Here is a 19810-nt window from a genome sequence, read left to right as displayed (position 1 = left end):
ATTTGAATTATACTTTATTCCATCCATGCGAAGGAGCCTTTCAGCTTCATGTTGATAGTACACCATATAAAATTAGTTATCAGTAGGCTTTCACATCGTTATTGCAGGAGTTGGTCTTTGAACAATTAATTTCCTTACTAGATGTTCCTTTTAATTATGTTCTGTTACTAGTTCAATTAAGTGGAGGCATCTATTTTTGTGTAGTAAACGTTCTGTTATTCGTACTAATTTAGAAATGGATGAAACTTTGAATTCCTTTGTACTAATTTGTCACTGGAGCAGTGCTACTGATGTAGTATTTGTGGTTCGATACTAATGTAAAAAGACACAGTTTGGTTCGATTTACTGTTAAAGAGATAGCACATTAGTATTTGTAGAATTCGATTGTGTTCGATTGTTATAGTTGAATGCAAATCTCTGTTTTAAGAAAATCGAGGTGCGCCGCGCCAAATAAAATCCCAAATGCGTGGCCCTCATTTAGCTATTTCTTTTAAATCCTTAGAATTCGAGGCGCGCCATTTAGCAGATTTCCATGGCCCTCGCAAAGTTAAAACGCGTATTTTCTTTAGGCACGTTATTTTAATAATATTACTTTCCTAAACTCGGGTGTGCATTTCATGTGCCCCAAATCCAAATCTTAATAACGTTGAATAAAATGTGTTTCAGATTGCGGGTGCATTTCATGTCACGCGGTCCAAAGACATGTTTTAGACAATGTTAAATCTTCTTTAAAATGAATAAAGCGGTTAAAGTTTAAAATTGCAACATAGGCTAAAACATGTATTAAAATCAGATAATAGGCCAATTATGATAGTTTAAGCGACCGTGCTAGAACCACGGAATCCGGGGGTGCCTAACACTTTCCCCCGGGTTAACAAAATTTCTTATTCAGAATTTCTGGTTCGCAGACTTCAAAAGGAAAGTCGAAATTTTCCTCGATTTGGGATTCAAAATAAATCGGTGACTTGGGACACCAAATAAACTATCTCAAGTGGCGACTCTGCTGAAAATAATCCCTTTTCGAATAATGTCACTTAAATTGGAAAAACTCCCATACACTATCCTTCGGGGTGGTGTGTAAAAAATAAGGTGTGACATGGCTTACAGATCAAACAAAGTCCAACTGGAACCATGATCCACCAGCAGAAGTATGCAAAGGAGCTAATCAAAAGTTTAAAATGGAAGAATCTAAAGAAATAGACACACCCATTGCAACTGCTACTAAATTAGATATTGATGAACCTGGTTCATCAGTTGATCAAAAGGTGTATAGGGGTATGATTGGTTCACTTCTGTATCTTACTGCTAGCAGACCTGACATTGTTTTCAGTGTACGGCTTTGTGCTCGCTTTCAGGCAATCCTAAAGAGTCTCACCTGACTACTGTCAAAAGGATACTAAGATACTTGAAAGGAACCACTGATCTGTGTCTTTGGTATCCCAAAGGTAGCAATTTTAATCTAGTAGGATATGCTGATGCTGATTATGCAGGTTTTCTGGTGGATAGGAAGAGCACCTCAGGTATGGCACACTTTCTTGGTTCATGTCTTGTGTCATGGGCTACCAAAAAGCAAAACTCAGTGGCCTTATCTACTGTTGAAGCTGAGTATATTGCTGCTGCCTCTTGTTGTGCTCAATTGCTATGGATCAAACAACAGCTGATAGATTTTGGTATTGAAGTTGGTTGTATTCCAATATTCTATGACAACACTAGTGCTATAAGTATGACAAAGAACCCTGTTCATTATAAAAGAACTAAGCACATAAGATGTTAGACACCACTTCTTAAGAGATAACTATGAGAAAGGACTGATCTCCATAGAATTCTGTGCTACTAATAAGCAAATTGCTGACATTTTCACTAAAGCACTGAGAAGAGAAAACTTTGAGAGGAACAAGTTGGAATTAGGGATGATTAAGATCACCTAATAGGTCCAGTTCAGAATGCACAATGAAAAAAATATTAATAAAATAAAAAAAAAATTTGGTTAGGAGTTCTAACTGTGTGTAAATATCTAGATTAATTCTTACTCAGTTTTATACTTTAATTAGTATACTCCTGTGACATGTGTACATATGATTCACTGATCTCTTACAAAGTTTTTCTATTATGGCATTTGAGGCATGTTCAAGAGAGTTCTATATAAAGAACCTGGTTCATCAGTATGAGCGCATATGAAAGTTCAGGTATGTTTTCAATGCTTTGCATAATTAGAAAGATTAACAATTCAATCATGAGCAGAAGTCCTATACTAGCCAAATTCCTAGAAAATTCTATTCGTTGAGGCATTGAACCAGTTTCGTTCTTTTAGAACTCTAAAAACCGTGATTTTTGCCTAATATCAAGGGAAGCCAAAATAATCATTAAAGGACTAGAATTCCAGGCTGATTAGACTTCTAATTGACATTTGAAAAAGCTGTCGTTACTGCATTAATGACTAATTGTCTTTAAATATACACCAAATCTCTTACTCTCTTCTTCATTCTAAAACCGTCAAGAATTATATCTCCTGTTTTAATTGCTCTTCTTCTCCAAAAATCCTAAATCGCTTCTCTCTCCAGAAATTCCAAATTGATTTTCTTCTCAGAAATTCCCAAAACTCTTCCATAAACGAAGAACCATGTCTAACCCACAAGATCATCCTGACACTACTCCACCACCATCCCCCTCAAACACATCCTCTTCTACTCCTCCTAGTGAATCCCCAAAACTTAGGCTTCGAAGGCAGAAAATGTTGGCTAGAAAAACTATAGCATCTGGAGCTCTGAGGAAAGTTTTAAATGAGAGGTTGAAAGCTAGCCAGAAAAGGGAATCCCCAGCTAAAGAGTCTGATTCCAGTTCTGACTCTGAATCATTTATTTCTGCTAGTGAAGGTGAAGAACATGGGTCTTCTGACACTGAGAAGATTCAAGAAACTCCTGAGGCAGGTTCTTCTGAAGTTGAAAATGTAGAAAACAGGTTTGTTCTAATTGGACCTGTTAAAGATGTATTGTTGGCTGAATCGAGTATGAGTGGAGGTAAAAAGAAAGGAAAAGAGAGAGAGGGAGGAAGTGGTGAAGAGAGGGGAAAAGGAAAGGGAGAAGTTCTTGCTATATGTGGAGTTGAAGAAGAAAGTGGCTTCAAGTCAGGGGAAGTGGATCTGGAGAAGCAGCTGAAGGGCTGGTTCATTTGAGCAAACAAAGAGATGAACCTGGTTCATCTGCTGAGGAAACTCTGGCTGATATCCTGAAAAGGGTTGGGGCAAGTTATGACCCAAAGAAACGCAAGTCTATCTCACAAAAGGCCCCAACTGTTCTCAAGCCAGCCAAGAAAAGAAAAACCTCACCCCCTAAATCTACTGCCCCTTCAGTACCTAAGGGACGAGCTACAAGAAGCAGGGTTCGACAAAGTGAAGCTGACCTACAAAAAGCTCTGGAAGAAAGCAAGAGAAAGAAAAAGGAGAAGGGAAAGAAAAAGGTTGTAGAGTCCTCTGAGGCTACCGAAGAAGAGGAGATGGAACTGTCCATCAAGAAAGAGGAACAACAGTAGAGGTTCCTTCACCAAAACCTAAAAGGTCCAAGACTTCTACCAAGAAGTCTTCCTGTGAACCTGTGTCTGGTGAACCCTTATTAGCCAAGAGGACAAGGTCGGCTGTGAAAGGTAAGCAAAAGAAAATTGTTAAAGAAGATGAAGAGTGGAGTGGTGAAGAAGAAGAAGAGGAATTTGAGAAGGAGATGGATAAGTTTGCCATCTTTGGCAGGAGAAAAATTCTGAAAGTAAGACTGTTGAAGGACCTGGAAGAACCAGGCATGAGAAGACTAGTGGATGCTTTAGCTGGACAAGGTTGGAAGGACATAGTCCTTGAAATGGATGGGAGGCTGGCCAGGAATGAATTGATTGAGTTTATGGCCAATGCTGCTGTAAAAGATGGAGTAGTCACCAGCCTGGTGAGAGGAGAAAGAGTGAAGTTTGATGCAGTCAAACTTGGTGAGATCCTGGACATACCTACTGAAGGGTATGATGATTATACAAGGCAAATGTGTCCATGTCTGGAGTCTCTCCCTACTGCTCTTGAAATCACTAGGAGATTCTGTGACTCTAGAGAAGTGCCTGAAGCCAGATTTGTGCAGAAAAGTGAAATGAGACCTGAACACAAGGTCTTGTTTGAATTTGTCAACAAGTGCCCGCTGCCCAGACAGGAGAGAAGGCACACTGCAAATTACATGGACCTGGTTCTTATAGAGTGCTTGGAGAGAGGAATACAAATCAACTGGCCTGCTTTCATTGTCAAATTACTAGACAGGGTTATTAATGGCTCCAAGGCTCATGCCACTCCATATGGGTTCATACTGACTACTGTGCTGGACAGGCTGAAGGTGCCTTTGAAGAAATGGGAAATGGCATCAAGCAAGGAGCATTTTGGTGTTAAGACCCTACTGGCTTGTGACTATCCTGTCAATGCCATCCCAGTTGAACCTGGTTCATCTCTGAGGACACCCATCAATAGCAAGGTTTGGGCCTTGGTTCAGGAGTGTGGAACTAAGGATGATGAAATTGCTAGGCTCAAGGCACGCGTGGCTGAATTGGAGAATGAGAGAGATGGCCTTAGAACTGAGCTAGCAAAAGAAAAGGAGAAGAGTGATGGAATGCTTCAGAATATGCTAAACCTTCTCCAATCTCAACCCTCTAGTTCCTCCAAGCTCTAGGTCTTCCAGCACTTGTCTTTAGAACCAGTCTAGTACCCCAGTGAACCCCAGTGACCCGGATTAGGGATGTTTCTGTTCTCTTTTCCTCATGTTTTGGAAGTTTTTCTTTCTTTTTGTGGACTGTTTGTGGAACCATATCTTTATCAATGACAACTGCTGTTTTCTCTTGTTCAATGATGATTCTGATCTTAATAGTTCAAATATGTGTATTGATTATTGATAATTGCACAATGATTTCACTTGCAGTTGCCCCAGTGGCCATGAGTACTTATTAAAATCTGGGTTTCACACACTGTATGCAACTTTTCGATGATGCCAAAAGGGGGAAGAGATGATATTGTGCTTTACTCATTATTCTGAATTAAGTGATATTTATAACCTAATTAACCCGGTCCTTGATGATAAGTAAAATTTCTAAGTTAAGTGATAATGATTAAGCCTGAGTTCTTACAAGTTTTTGATCAGTGAAAAGCACAGAGTTTGTCATCATCAAAAAAGGGGAATTTGTTGGCCTAGGAACAGGTGAAGTTTTGAAGAATGACAAATGAACTCAGTCATGGACCAGGTCCATCATGTGAAGCATAGTGTTGGTCAACCTATACATGTGAGATGCACGTGAAGGAGATAAGTCCCATTGATCAAGCAGCAATATATCCTGAACTGATCGAAAAGGTTGCATATGGGATAAGGAGAGAAAGTCTCCTTATGAGAAGAGAATACAATCCGGATAAAAGATAGGGTTGAAGTTTGTGTTGTTCAAGGACTCAACTTCGATGGAAGATCAGCAATTGAGTCTCAATCAAACTCTAATTACTAACTCATTAAATAACAGTGATTGTTCTCTTTTACAGGTAATTGCACAAACGCAGAAGTCAAACAAAATTGAGAGCAAAAGAGCGAGGCAATTTTGCAAGCAATTTATGTGAGATTTAAGTGTGCATTCCTGAAGCTACTTGGACAAGATAGAAGAACCAATTCCATTGTGTCTTTCTTTTATTTTAGTTCAATTGTAGTAGGTGATTTAAACTTGTACCTTTCAGCTTTCATAGAAGCAATTGTATTAGGTACTTTGAGTATTCAAGTTAGAGTTAACTTGAAGTTGTCGCAACAGTTGAGGCTGTGTGCCACAACGGGACTAGAGTTTAATCCTTAGGTTTACAAGAGTTTTGTAAATGCTGTTTTGGCTCAATGATTTTAGTGGAAGTTTGGGAAAATCCTACTAAGTAGTAGGTCGTGGTTTTTTTCACCTTTTGAGCCAGGTGTTTTCCACGTAAAAATCTCTGTGTTCTTTATTTTCTGTATTTATTATTTCGCAAACAGCAGTAGTTAGTACACCTAGAAGAACTTCTTCTAGAGCGTAAATTGGGTACCACACAAATCACCCCCCCTCTTGTGTGGTGTTAACGCTTAAAACATCAGAAACAGATTGGTCCACTATTGAGAATCACAAATGTCCACTAATTGTCTCATCCCAGCAAACTCTAGAATGTTAGAGGCAAATGTGCGGCCCCATAGTACTTTCTGATTCCCCAACTTCCTTTTCTCAGACCTCAGAGACTCACTTTCTTTTGTTTTCTTGATGGAACCAGGTTCTTCATCATCATCATCCCTTTTTCTCTTCACTGACTTGCCAACAGACTTTTCCTTCTCCACTGACTTGTTCTGTATATGTTCACCAGATTTTTCCACTTCTTCCTCATCAGACTTGTCACCAGAATTTTTTACCAATTTTTCACGGGAACCAGCAACAACACTCTTGGAAGAACTCTCAGCACCCTTAGAGGTGTGGCTTTTGGATTGAGAGAGAGAGAGAGTGCTTCTTCCTTGAAGACTTACGGGGTCAGGGAACTAGGTTCCTCTTTGGTTTCCTCATCCACATCCACTACAGGAACATCCTTTGCTTGTACAACTTTTCCATCTTTGACCAACCTTCTCCTTCTCCGACTCCTTTTACTCTTCTTGAGATCAACTCTAGAGCCTCATTTTGCTGCAACCGTGTAGTAGGTCTCTTAAGAGGTGGCTCTGAAGATATCACTGGCTTAGTCCTAGCCTTGATAAAACTAGCATAAACCAAATCATCTAAGTCTTCTTCACTGTCAAGATTCGTCTTAGGCACCACCATATTCAAAGGCTCAACATCGAAGTGGGGAGAGGGAATAGGATCAATACTGACCTGGGGAGATGAATCCTGACCCGGATCCTCCATGGAGGGATCAGGTTCATCACTTGGGACCCTAGTAGCATCATCTTGTGCAGGTTGTTCAAACAGCACAATTGCTCCCTTTTCTTCTGATGGATGGTTCTCTTCCCTCTGAGGCTCAGACCCTCCTGCACATTCCTCTACAATGACCCCTTCTGACGTAATGGAAAACATATTCTCTATTCCCTCATTTTCTTGTGGTTCCATGGCGATTTCAATAGAAAGGAGTGATACCTACAGAGTCACAACTTGTCATAGTGGTCTCAGTCTCTTCATGACTGATTCAGATCTTCACTCAAGTGCCCAACCATGGATAGAGTTGAAGGTTCCTGAACGAGGTTCCCTTGTTTACCCTGTTCACCCTGTTGACTCTGTTTGACCGGTGAGACTGGAGGAGGACAAACATTCTCAAACCTGCTCAGATAAGGAGTAGACTCAGAGTGGGTAGGAGAAGGAGTGGAGTGTGGAGGAGACTCTGTTTTAGGGTTTGGACTAGGGATTGTGTTAGGAGAGGAGTTCACCGCTGAAATACTGACTGGTAAGGACTCAATCACAGTGTTGTCAGGCACACTGAAGGCTATTTCATTCTCAGACATGGTGAGATTGTTCTCGAAGGATTGTGGATTTGAGAAGAGAGAAGACAAGAGGGAAATTTTGAATTCGGAAGAGAAAAGGTTGTGATGTTGATTTAATTATGATGAGGGACTGGTTCTGAAATGGCAGCAACCTTTTGCTTTAGAGATGTAACGCTCAGAAAAGGAGTACGTTTGGGCTGTGACGTATTGGAAGAGATACGACTTTAAAGAGACTGTCACGCTGATGATGATGTGGCATTGTTCTTTTGTCTATTTTAAACTGTGTATGAAAGAACAAAGAAGCTACTAACCTGTATCAGGAAAACCAGGTTCCCTGATAGGTCTGGCAAGTGAGTTTAACCCCTTATTCAGTCATGCGCTGCAACATCTGCTTTTGTAGTCATCATGCGTGTCTACCTGTAACGGTATGGAGGTGAGTTAGACTTAGCCAGAAAATACCTTAGCTAGCTTTTACCTAACTATGACTTTCATAATCAATCATAAGGAACCAGGTTCTCAGTTGGGTTTTATCATCCCCAGTGCAAGGCGATTTTTTTTTCTTAGAATGCTTTCTTCCCATGGATTTTGGTGAAGATGTCTGCAACTTGATCTTCAGCAATCAATGTATTTAGCCCTCTTGAGTTGGACTCAAGTTTTCCAATTTGCTGCTTGGTCCACAGTATTTGAGCACAACAAGAGGCTGATGATACATATTCTGCTTCAGCCGTTGAGAGTGCCATTGAATTTTGCTTCCTTGAGCCTCAAGAGACAAGACAGGAACCCAGAGAATGTCCCATTCCAGGCGAGCTTTTCCTATCTATTACTTGGAGGACAGTAGAGAACCAGGTCCTATTTTCCTGTAGGATATCTCAAAATTCTTACACCAGCCTTCAGATGAGAATCCTTTGGGTTTGACTGTGACCTTGTACAGAACCCAACTCTGACCACGATGTCTAGTCTACTTGCAGTGAGACACATGAGAGATTCAGTGATGTCTCTATATAGAAACCCTCTTTTCAACAGCTCATTTTCAACTTCTATTATTGTAGACGCGGGACCCGGTTCCTTGTTGGAATCAATGGGTGTTCTATACCTTGATCAGTATTTCTGTTCTGTTTTGAGACGAGTACGTCAGGAGGATTCCTCCATCTCTTCCACCATCACATTTTCAAAGCTGACCCTTCCTATTGCTGAGAACATAACAATTGTACCCAGATATCCTCAACTGAGTCAGCAGCTTTGGTCAAGATGTTTGCAAACCCTTTATCAATTAATATTGGTTGTGCCCAATTATCAAGAGTCATTTTCTTCTTTTCAACAACTCATCTGATGTGGTGTTCTTTGAGCTAAGTGGTTGAGTAATTCTTCTTTGAATATAACATTCATCCACTTATGACATTATCCAAACCTGTTCCATGATTTGATCTGATGCAAGCCACGTTTGTTTCTATCTGTACCTGGATCTTCTTGACAAAAGCCATAGTTTCTTGAAAGATCTCATCCTTGGTTCTGAAGTGTTGTCTACCCCTTTTGGTCTTGAATGAAGATCTGAAATACTTTCCTTTTGCACAGGCATTGCACACTTCATGTTACTTGTTACTCAACTTGATCAGACCACGAACCAGGTTCTTCAGATCTAGTCTGTTTAAAGATAGACAACTTGCAATGCTCCAGTCTTTTGTCCCATAGTTCAGCATTGTCTTCAACAGCTTTCAACCAACCTATATCTCTACTCTGCAGAAGCTCAATCACAGCAACATAAGTACTTTTGTGTCTTTTGGCTGCAGCATCACCTTACCAGTCACAGGATTTGAGATTGTGCATATCATGGACAAGAATTCCACCTTATTTTCTTTGACAGAGAATCTTCCAACTCCTAGAGCGTACCCCCTTTTTAGCCATTTTCAAAAGGGTACACTCTCTCCTTGTAGGGCTTTTTAGTGAAGGAAAATTGATTGTATTTCTAGTCCTGTCCTTTGAGCAGCCGCTGTTAATGTGTCATTATTGGGTGCTCCCCTTTACTGCTCCTCGCATACGGAAATCAAGGGTCAGATTTAGGAACCCAAACGAGTTTGGGTCCCTTGTTAAGAGAAAAGGGATGAATGAGTGCTCTCTTAGTCCAAGCAGGAAAAATGCGTTTCCTATTTGATGGACCAGGTCCTCTTGTAGTAGTTGCTCTCAGTAAAGACTTTATTTCTCTGATGAGACTGAACCCTGGCCATGCAATTTTCCTTGAGGTTCCCATTGTTACCACAATGGGTACATAGACAATTGTCAGGTACAGTAACATACTTGCTATGAGGGTTGTAGGGAATACTTTCCCTTTGAAACCCAAGCCCCTGCCTGTTTCCCCCAGAGTTGGTGTACATGGCAGTGATAGCATCCGAGGACCAGGTCCACTTAAGCGATTTCTCAAGATCACTCTTTACTTTCCCTAGTTCTTCCTGAAGCTGTTTGTTTTTCTCAAGTTCAGCACACAGACTAGTCTTTACCAAATTTAACTCATTTTCAAGCTTAATGTGTGCTTCACTTGCAACTTCCTTTCCCTTTTTAGAGTTTCCAGGCCTATTTACTGATTTAAATTCCTCAATTGTTTCTTTCAAGTCTACTACCACCACTACTAGGTCATCTCTTTCTTGCTCAATGATAGCAACTCTCTCAGTCAAGGTTTCCTTTTCTTTACTTGCACACTCAATGGTTTCTTTTAAGTCCACCACAACCAGTATTAGATCATCTCTTTCATGTTCTATACTAGCATTTTTCTCTTCTAAGGCATTCTTTTCTTTTTTCAGGTTCTCTATTGTTTCTTCCAAATCAACTACAACGACTACTAATTCATCTCTGGTTTGTTCAGCTTCCCCTAGTTCCATAGTTAATGCATATTTATCATTGATAAGACAATGGTATGCATCAATTAGCACATTTGCTAAGGACACTAGATTTTTAGGAGAGTAAAATTTCAGATTTCTTTGAACATCCAGAAAGTTTACCTCATCGTCGTCGTCATCTTCATCGTCATCAGATTGAGCCATTAAAGCAAAGATTGAATCATACTCAGTTGCTTCATTTTCCACTGCTATCATTGAACTGCCACTATGGGCGTTTTCTTCTTCAGATTCGCTGGAGGAGTCTCCCCATGTAGCAAGATCTTGCTTTATAACATTGTCAGCATCATTCTTCCTCTTGAAGCGTTTGTTAGGAACTTGGTTCCTCTTGGCTGTTTTGTCAAAGTTGTTATTATACTGATCTTGCTTTAGGAGGGGGAAATCCTTGATGAAATGTCCTGGTTTGCCACATTTATGACAAAGGTCATAATTTCTTGGCTTGCTAGAGCTTTCCCTTTTTGGAATGCCTCTATTCCTGCGAACCATCTTCTGGAACCTTTTTGTCAAGTAAGCCATGTCCCCGTCTTCACCACTTGAGTCATTGCTGTCCGTCTTGAGGACCAGGTTCTTCTCCCTCTTGGGCTCTCTTCTTTCATTGTCCTTCTTCTTCTTCATTTCATAGGTTTTCAAGTTTCCAACAAGTTCATCCATGGTCAGTGTCTGCAAGTCCTTAGCCTCTGTAATGGAATTAACTTTGCTTTCCCAAGAACTGGGCAATACACTAAGGATTTTTCTGACAAGCTTGTTTCTTGGAATACTTTCACCAAGAGAGTGAAGCTCATTGACGATGGAGGTGAATCGATTTTGCCTATCTTGGATGGATTCATCATCTTTCATTTTGAAGAGCTCATATTCTGTTGTGAGCATATCAATCTTGGATTGCTTCACCTGAGTTGTTCCCTCGTGAGCTGTCTGAAGAGCCTCCCAGATCTCTATTGCTGATTGACAAGCTGATATCCTGTCTTATTCATCAGGGCCAATGCCACACACAAGAATTTTCTTTGCATGAAAATTCTTTTCTATGGCCTTTCTATCAGCGTCATTGAATTCCTTCCTCGTCTTGGGAATGGCCATAGCTGGGTCGCCAAGGTTCTTTGTAGGGACAAAGGGTCCGTCACATATTACATCCTATAACTCAGAGTCTTCAGCCATGATGAAGTCATGCATCCTAGTTTTCCACCACCCATAGTATTGATCGTTGAACCTTGGAGTCTGTACGTAGACTGGCCTTCTTCAAAGTATGGAGGAGCAGCCATGAGGATCCTTTCTAGGTGTTAACTGATAGAAAGAACCTGCTCTAATACCAATTGATAGAATATAAGGGTCCACCAAACTCTATAGAGAACCAGGTTCTCTATCAGATTCAACAATACATGCACACGCACGCACGGCAGTAGGTAAATGACAAGAGGAATTTTGCATGGAAAATTCTCAGCTCAACGGGATTAAAAACCACGACCTACCCTTGTAGGATTTCAACTTCACTACTGAGAACCTTTTAGATTACAACCTATTCAACCTAGGAATTAACCTCTTAATCCCTCACTAACATGTAATACTCTTTTACAAGACACTTTGTAATAACTCTATTACAAAGACTTTACAACATGACTAACTCTAGTCAAGACTCAAACACACTGGTTTAAGGTTTACAAATGGATTCCTATAGAATGCTTCTAAATAAGCTAGATAGGAATTACAATTTGAAGAACTATTACAAAGTTACAACTCAACTAAGGACATACAATAACTCTATGTGGGAACTGGTCCGTAGTTGTTTTGTTCTTTGTTCTTGAAACACTTGAAACGTGCTTGCTGGATAGTCACGTGAATGAGCTTCTCAAATGTTCAAGTGATTTGTTTTACCTCCCTTGAATGCATATATACATGTGTGACATCACTTACAATGATGCAAGCAGGGTAGGTAAAAAGTCTTCCTCGGAAAGTTGACTGCAGCACTGTTCCTACACTGTAGAGTGTGCAGGCAGCAACTTTCCAGCTGAAGAGTTGACTTCGTACAGTCTTCTCGGGAACTGGTAGGGACCTGTTCCCTCAACTGTTCCTTCCACTCTGAAGAGTTGAATCATATTCCACGCTGAATCCCAACCTGGAACCTTGTGATCCTAAGGTCTTGTAAATGTGTAACAGGTTCCTTATCTGGTTCTGGATAGTAAGTTTGTTAGATCATCAAAACATAATGTAAAGTACTTATAACCAAAAAACTTGCAACCTATCACTAAGTATTGCTGATAGAGGTGATTGCTAGAGGGTGGCATCTGTACCTGTTTGAGATTTTGAGGTAGTACTGATATTTTGTTCATAGGCCTTGAAGTCCCTTTTCTTAGTTCATGCTATTACTATTTAGCCTTTTAGACAGTACTGTATTTTGGTCCAGACTCTATATTTAAATTCTGTAGAGCTACACACTCGATGACACTAGATTTGGGATGGTTTACAGTCATGTTGTTGTCATTGACTTATGTTATTTATACTATTTCGCTTCTGAGACTATTTAATTCCGTTGTTGAAATTTATTTCTGTATATTGGTTGTTGGCTTGCCTAGAAGGTAGTTTTAGGCTCCATCACGGCTCCAATGGGATTTTGGGTCGTGATAAGTTGGTATCAGAGCACTAGGTTTCTTAAGTCTCACGAGTCATGAGTTAGTCTAGTAGAGTCTTGTGGATCGGTACGCAGACGTCTGTACTTATCTTCGAGAGGCTACAGGGCTGTTAGGAAAACTTCTCTTTCTTTCATTCTCTGTCATGTGGATTTGTTTATTCCTAAGTCTGAATCTTTTCTCTTCTATTCTCTTACAAAATTTTGTCTAGTGCAGTTGAGCAGGCGTCGGTACCCTAGGCCAGGGCCGCGAGAGGCCAGGGTCGATGTAAAGGCAGGGGTGGAGCACGGGCTATAAATAGGGCCCTGCTCATGCTGTTGTGGAGCCATCGGTAGCTCCCATTGAGAAGTAGATTCCTGACAATGTGGAGCCTGTGCGACCAACTTAGGTTCCCTAGGGTTTACTTGTTTCACCAGCTGTTCGGGATGCTTTGGTCCGTATGGTTGGTTTGTCTGAAAGTTTGGCTCTGGTCAGGGCATTTCCTACTGTACCAGCTACTTCTCAAACATGGCACAGAGCACAGACTCCTACTACTGGTACCCCAGAGCAGGTGGCCTATATCAGACCCCTGGAGTGTTACCGGTTGGGGGAGTCCAGCCTATTATTGATGCGTAGCCTAAGGAGAGGCCTGCATTTTTAGCCGATGAGCTAAAGATATTGGATAAGTTCACGAATTTGCATCCTCCTCACTTTAGTGGTGCACCTTCAGAGGATGACCAAGGGTTCTTGGATCATGTCATGAGATTCTGTATAATTTGGGACTAGTTGAGTCCAATAAAGTTGACTTCACCGCCTTCCAGATGCAGGGTCCAACCAAGAGGTGGTGGCAGGTTTATGAGCTTGGCAGACCAGCAGGATCACCTGTTCTTCCTTGGGCTCAATTCTCCAGGGTCTTTTTTGGAGAAGTTTGTGCCCTAGACCAGTAGAGAGGATCTAAGGAGGTAGTTTGAGCACCTTTAGCAAGGTTAGATGTAAGTTACTAACTACGAGATGAGGTGTACAGAGTTGTCCCGTCATGCTACTTTTTGATTCCCTATATGGAGGAGAGAGTGCGGAGATTTATTAGCGGTCTTCCCCAAGTATTCGCCTTGCAATGGCTAGAGAGGCCGAGATCGGGAGTTCATTAACCAGGTTGCGGAGATAGAGCATCATATTGAGTGCATCTGCAATGAGACTAGGGAGATGATGTATGGTAGGAATAAGAGGTCTCGATATTTAGGTAGCTTTGGTGGTGCCTCATTTGGAGGCCGAGGTCAATTTGGGAGAAGCCATTTTAGTAGGCTAGCGTATTATACACCATCACCCAGTCAAGGAGCTTTGGTGCAATCTTCGTTTAGTGCACTTCTAGAGTAGGGTTCTCATCGCGCTCCATCTGTTCAAGGTTCATCGATACCAGGTTCTTTTGGTAGGTATTCTGGTTCACAGGGTCTGATTGAGGCCCTGCAGTCATTTCCGGTCAGAGGTTGCTATGAGTTTGGAGACGTGGAGCACGTCAGGAAACACTACCCCCGTCTTCGCAGAGGTTCAGGGAAGCATGGGGGTCAAACAATAATTCATGCGCCAGTTGCTTCACCACCAGTGCATCTAGCCTAGGGTGGAGGTCATCTAGGACGTCGTCGTCCTAGAGGGGGATATGAGTCTAGTCGAGGTCAAGCCAGATTCTATGCGTTCCCAAGGAGGACAAAGGCCGTTCCTTCTGATACAGTTATTACAGGTATTTTTTCTATGTGCCACAGAGATGCTTCGATATTTTTTGATCCTGGCTCTACTTATTCAAATGTGTCATCATACTTTGCTTCTTGTGTGGATATGCCACATGATTCACTTGCTACCCATGTTCATGTATCTACACTGGTTGAGGATTCTATTATGGTGGATCGAGTTTATCGGTCCTGTGTGGTCACTCTATGTGGTTTTGAGACTAGGGTAGACTTTTTATTGTTGTATATAGTGGATTTTGATGTGATCTTGGGTATGGATTGGTTATCTCCGCACCATGCTATTCTTATTGTCACGCTAAAGACCGTGGTGTTGGCTATACCGGGGTTGCAAGGTTGGAGTGGAAGGGTTCTCTTGGTTGCACTCCTAGCAGAGTTATCTCATTCTTGAAAGCTCAACGGATGGTTGAGAAGGGATGTTTGTTCGTACCTAGATTTTGTTAGAGATATTAGTGCTAATACTCTTACTATTGAGTTAGTTCCAGTAGTGAAGGAGTTTCCAGATGTGTTTCCTACAGACCTACCTGACATGCCACCTAATAGGGATATTAATTTGGCATCAGACACTTAGCCTATCTCTATTCCTCTGTATCGTATAGCTCCAGTGAAGTTGAAGGCATTAAAACAACAACTGCAAGAGTTGTTGGATAAGGGGCATATCACCTTGGGGTGCACCAATGTTATTTGTAAAGAAGAAGGATGGTTCTATAAGTTTGTGTATTGACTACCGAAAGTTGAACAAGATTACCCTCAAGAACAAGTATCTGTTGCCGCACACTGATGATTTATTTGATCATCTTCAGGGGCCTAGAGTGTTCTCGAAGATTAACTTGAGATTGGGGTATCACCAATTGAAGATTAGGGCTTCAGACATCCCTAAGACGGCTTTCAGGACTCGTTATGGCCATTATGAGTTTTTGGTGATGTTGTTTAGGTTGACTAATGCCCCAGCATCTTTCATGCATTTGATGAACAGTGTGTTCCAGCCTTACTTGGATTCTTTTATCATTGTGTTCATTGATGATATATTGGTGTATTCCCCTAGTAGGGAGGAACATGAGCAACATTTGAGGATTGTGCTTTAGACTCTAAGGGAAAAGAAGTTATATACTAAGTTCTCCAAGTGTGAGTTTTGGTCGGACTTGGTGAAATTCTTGGGGCACGTTGTGTCTACAGATGGGATCAAGGTAGATCCAACAGTTTAGAGTTGGCCTAGACCTTATACAGAGGTTCGGAGTTTTCTAGGTTTGGCTGGTTACTATCTCCGCTTCGTGGAGGATTTCTCGTCTATTGCAGCTCTATTAACCAAGTTGACTCAGAAGGGTTCTCCGTTCAGATGGTCCGACGAGTGTGAGGAGAGATTTCGGAAGTTCAATATTTCTTTGTCTACTGTATTGCCTTCAGGATCAGGGTTGTATACTGTTGCGGCCAAATGCACACGCAAGTATACGCGGTCGTTAAGTAATAAAGTGACTAGAAGTAGGATGTCGAACCTACGAGGACTTGTTATCAATTATTAACTAAATTAGACTATCCTAGTTTTCTAAACAAGAATTATACCTAAAAGTATTTGACTCTAAGCTAATTAAAATAAAGAAAAATAAATAATGAACTCTAAACAAAAGAAAAGCAGATTTTTATGTTATCAATGCGATGAAAACGATCTAGGGTCATGGGCTATCTAACAATCCTATTGTATTCTTCAATTGAATTGACTAATTAATATGTCCGGTTTATTGTTTGACGGGGTTAATATTGCTCATAAGAATCTATCGAGTTCTTACTCGCCTATTCGATTTAACCTAACATCTATATGTCTATAGAGTAGAATCAACAAGAATGCATTTGTAACTCCCGTATAATAACCAGGCAAGGCAATTCACCGCGAATCCATTCCCTGGTGCCCAGGTTCAAGAACTCGCTCTATTCAATCCTATATGCAATCTAGAATTCCCACTTTTGAGTTTAATTCTAGATTCGTAGATAGTATTTAATTGGTGATCAAGCAATCAATTAATTAAGATAAAAAAATTGAGTAAATAAACCAATACGATAAATCAACAAATCAAAATCAATATCTGAATAACAATAGTCACGAGAGAACCACAACCCTAGAACGTGAAGTTTAGATCCACATAGATATGGTAGCCAAACAACAAATCATCAAAGAAATCTAAAAATTACTTAGTTTGGCGGAAGAAAAGATGACACCCGGCCTCCACGGCGGCTCTGTGCTCTCTCTTGGTCAAAAGTTTGTGTAAAAATTATGTTTTATGACTATTTATAGATGTACGAAAAAAGCCTAGACAAAGTAATCGAGTCCAAAACCAAGAAGGAGACAAAATAGGCTTGAAACACGGACCCATGCATCGCCACGCAGAACGTGCAAAGCAGCTCTCGTTGGACTTCACGTCGCGAGGCTAAATGCACAAAGAAATCCTCGCGTCGCCAGCTATGGTGCGAGGTACCTCGTGCTTTGGAATTCTTCATGAATTTATTTGACCTCTCATCATGCTCCCGTACCTATTCAAACGCCAAAATTCAACAAAACACTTGTTAGTACCTAAAAACAAAAAGAAAAATCTAATTAAGCTAACTAAGCTATGAATTGGTTTTCCTCCCAACAAGATCCTTAGTTAACGTCATAGTATGATGAATACAACATCACAATGGGTTGCCTCCCATGAAGCGCCTGATTTAACGTCGCGGCACGACATAAATTTTTTGTTCAAGCTGGACGCTTTCATTTCCTCCTCTTTCCATGGAGTTTTTCCTTCTTGCGTGCTCTAGGAGGATCTCCTCTTTCCTCTCTAACCCTTTTCTCTTCTACCTTTACACATTCAGCTTGCAACACCACTTCTTCTAACCTGATTTTCTTTTCCATGCTACTAGGCTCCATATAAAGACCTTGCTCTATCAACTTCGATTCTACCACAGAGATCATGCATAAGTCCTCATAATGCTTAGGAAGGTTAAGCTCATTGTACACATTAAATGTGACTTCTTCATCATGCACTATCATCTTTAGCTTGTCCTCCCTCACATTAATAAGTGCCCCTCCAGTGGCCAAGAATGGTCGCCCCAAAATAATTGGAACCTCCTCATCGGCCATGTAGTCAAGAATAATGAAATCGGCGGGAAAGATGAACTTCCCCACTTGCACCAGCACATCTTCAATAATTCCTTCAGGCACTGCTAATGACCGATCTGCGAGATGTAGAGTTATAGTAGTAGGCCTTGGTGCTCCTAAGTTGAGCTGCTTGAACACCGACAATGGCATCAGATAATGCTCGCTCCTAGATCGCACAAGGCTCTACCAACCTTGTATTTTGCAATTGCCAAGGGAATTGTAAAACAACCTGAATTCTTCAACTTAGGCGGGAGCTTACTCTGTACTCTAGCACTACACTCCTCAGTAAGTGCAACCGTTTCAAACTCTGTCAACCTTCTTTTATTGACCACAATGTCTCTTAAGTACTTAGCATATTTAGGCACTTCTTGCATCACTTCTACTAAAGGAAGATTCACACGCACCTGGATCAAGATATCTAGAAACTTTTTGTACTTGGAATCATTTTTCAATTTTCGCAACCTTTAAGGAAAAGGCAGTGGTGGCCTTACCTCTATCTCTTTCCTGTGTTCATCATCTTTCTTTTCAGCTTCTACCTCTGGTTGAGGTACCAATCTTTCGAAAAGTTCTTTAGGCACATATTGTTTAAGTGGCACCTCCTTAAATGCTTTCCCACTGCTTAGATTAATTGCTTGCACTTGTTCAATGGGATTTTTCTTAGTATCACTTGGGAGTGTTCCAGTAGGTCGGGTATTTTGTTGTGCACCCAACCCCCCAATCCGCCTCTCTATATTTCAAAATTCAGTCCTCAAATGCTGGTTGTCTGTTCGAAGTTTCTGGTTGTCAATTAACAACTATTTCAACATATCATTGGTACTTTCTTCTACCTGTTATGGTGACTTTTGGGGCTGATTGTAGTTTCCTTGGTGTCTATACTGATTTTGAGTAGCCTGATTTCCACCCCTTGAGAAGTTCGGGCGATTCCTCCAATTGGGATTTTTCCATATTGTGCATTTTGGTTCATTGGACCTCTACCCTACTGGCCTACATAATAAATAAATTTTGGATTCACCGGACATTGGTCACTCGTGTGACCTTCTCCACAAATTTCACAACATACAACCATCCTCTGAACCTGCTGCATCTGATGCCCTTGACCCATTGCCATCTTAGCCACTTGGTTGGTTAGTTTAGAATCTTCTGCTTATATGGCTGACATCTCATCCAGTTCGAGAGTACCTAATGCTTTCTGTCTGATCATTCTTCTTGGTTCACCCTCACCTTGCCAGTTATGATCGTTTGTACTGAAATTATTCAGCAGGTTTTGAATCTCAATGTATGGCTTTTTCATGCAACTTCCTCCACAAGCTGAGTCTAGATTCAATTTGGAGGTCTCGGCCAACCCATCCACAAAAGCATGTCCCAAAACTTCATCAGTTTGACAGTGGCGAGGACGATCTTTGAGTAGCTTTTTATATCTCTCCCAGGCCTGACGTAGAGTCTCGCCATCTTTTTGTTGAAACCCCAAATTTTGGCTTCTCAATGACTTTGTTTTCTTTGTGGAAAGTATTTGATGAGGAATTTCCGTGCTAGATCATACCATGTGAGGATTGAGTTTGCCGGCTCTTTGCTTAACCATTCCTTTGCTTCCCCCCAGAGAAAAGGGAAACAAAGTTAGTTTGATGTAGTCCTTGGAGACGTTTAGATAGTTGTATGTATGAATAATCTCCAAATAATTATGTATATGCATTTGGGGATCTTCACTTGACAAACCCACAAATAACCCAGTGGATTGAATTAGTTGCACCATATACTATTTTAGCTCGAAGTGCCCAGTTATATCAGGTTTCACGATAGCCTGAGTCAAGTTGGTGAGACTAGGCCTTGCGGCCTCAATCACTAGTCTCTCATCATTTTCTGCCATCTCGTTTGGCTGTGGTTGGACTACAATGCTCAACTATGCAATTCTTGATCTTGATTCTACCTCCCTCCTTAACCTGTGGAAGAGTCTTTCAGGTCAGGATCAAAAGGCGGAAGATTGTTCAAACTGTTACTTCTT

At 41.0% G+C, this 19810-nt stretch overlaps 1 protein-coding gene across 1 annotated transcript; it reads right to left on the bottom strand.

Moving 5' to 3' along the window:
* Positions 1-17424: 17424 nt before the first annotated feature.
* LOC109209473 lies at positions 17425-18919 on the bottom strand. The gene is made up of 4 exons (XM_019372744.1): positions 18847-18919; positions 18303-18538; positions 18003-18215; positions 17425-17937 (listed from the first exon to the last, which is right to left on the bottom strand). Exons 1-4 carry the CDS (start codon positions 18917-18919, stop codon positions 17425-17427), a joined length of 1035 nt encoding a protein of 344 aa, XP_019228289.1.
* Positions 18920-19810: the final 891 nt, after the last annotated feature.

Source organism: Nicotiana attenuata, unplaced genomic scaffold (assembly GCF_001879085.1).
Source record: "Nicotiana attenuata strain UT unplaced genomic scaffold, NIATTr2, whole genome shotgun sequence".
NCBI classification, from domain to species: domain Eukaryota; kingdom Viridiplantae; phylum Streptophyta; class Magnoliopsida; order Solanales; family Solanaceae; genus Nicotiana; species Nicotiana attenuata.
The sequence above is the reverse complement of the archived record's forward strand: the minus strand, read 5'-3'. Positions and strand labels throughout refer to the sequence as shown.

Excerpts from the sequence above, each read along its gene's own strand:
- LOC109209473 (XM_019372744.1), bottom strand. The coding sequence starts at position 18,919 with ATGGCAATGGGTCAAGGGCATCAGATGCAGCAGGTTCAGAGGATGGTT. Across the intron at positions 18,216-18,302 it reads AACACAGGAAAGAGATAGAG|GTGCGTGTGAATCTTCCTTT; the intron begins GTAAGGCCACCA and ends ATCTTGATCCAG. Across the intron at positions 17,938-18,002 it reads TGGCAATTGCAAAATACAAG|CTCAACTTAGGAGCACCAAG; the intron begins GTTGGTAGAGCC and ends GTGTTCAAGCAG.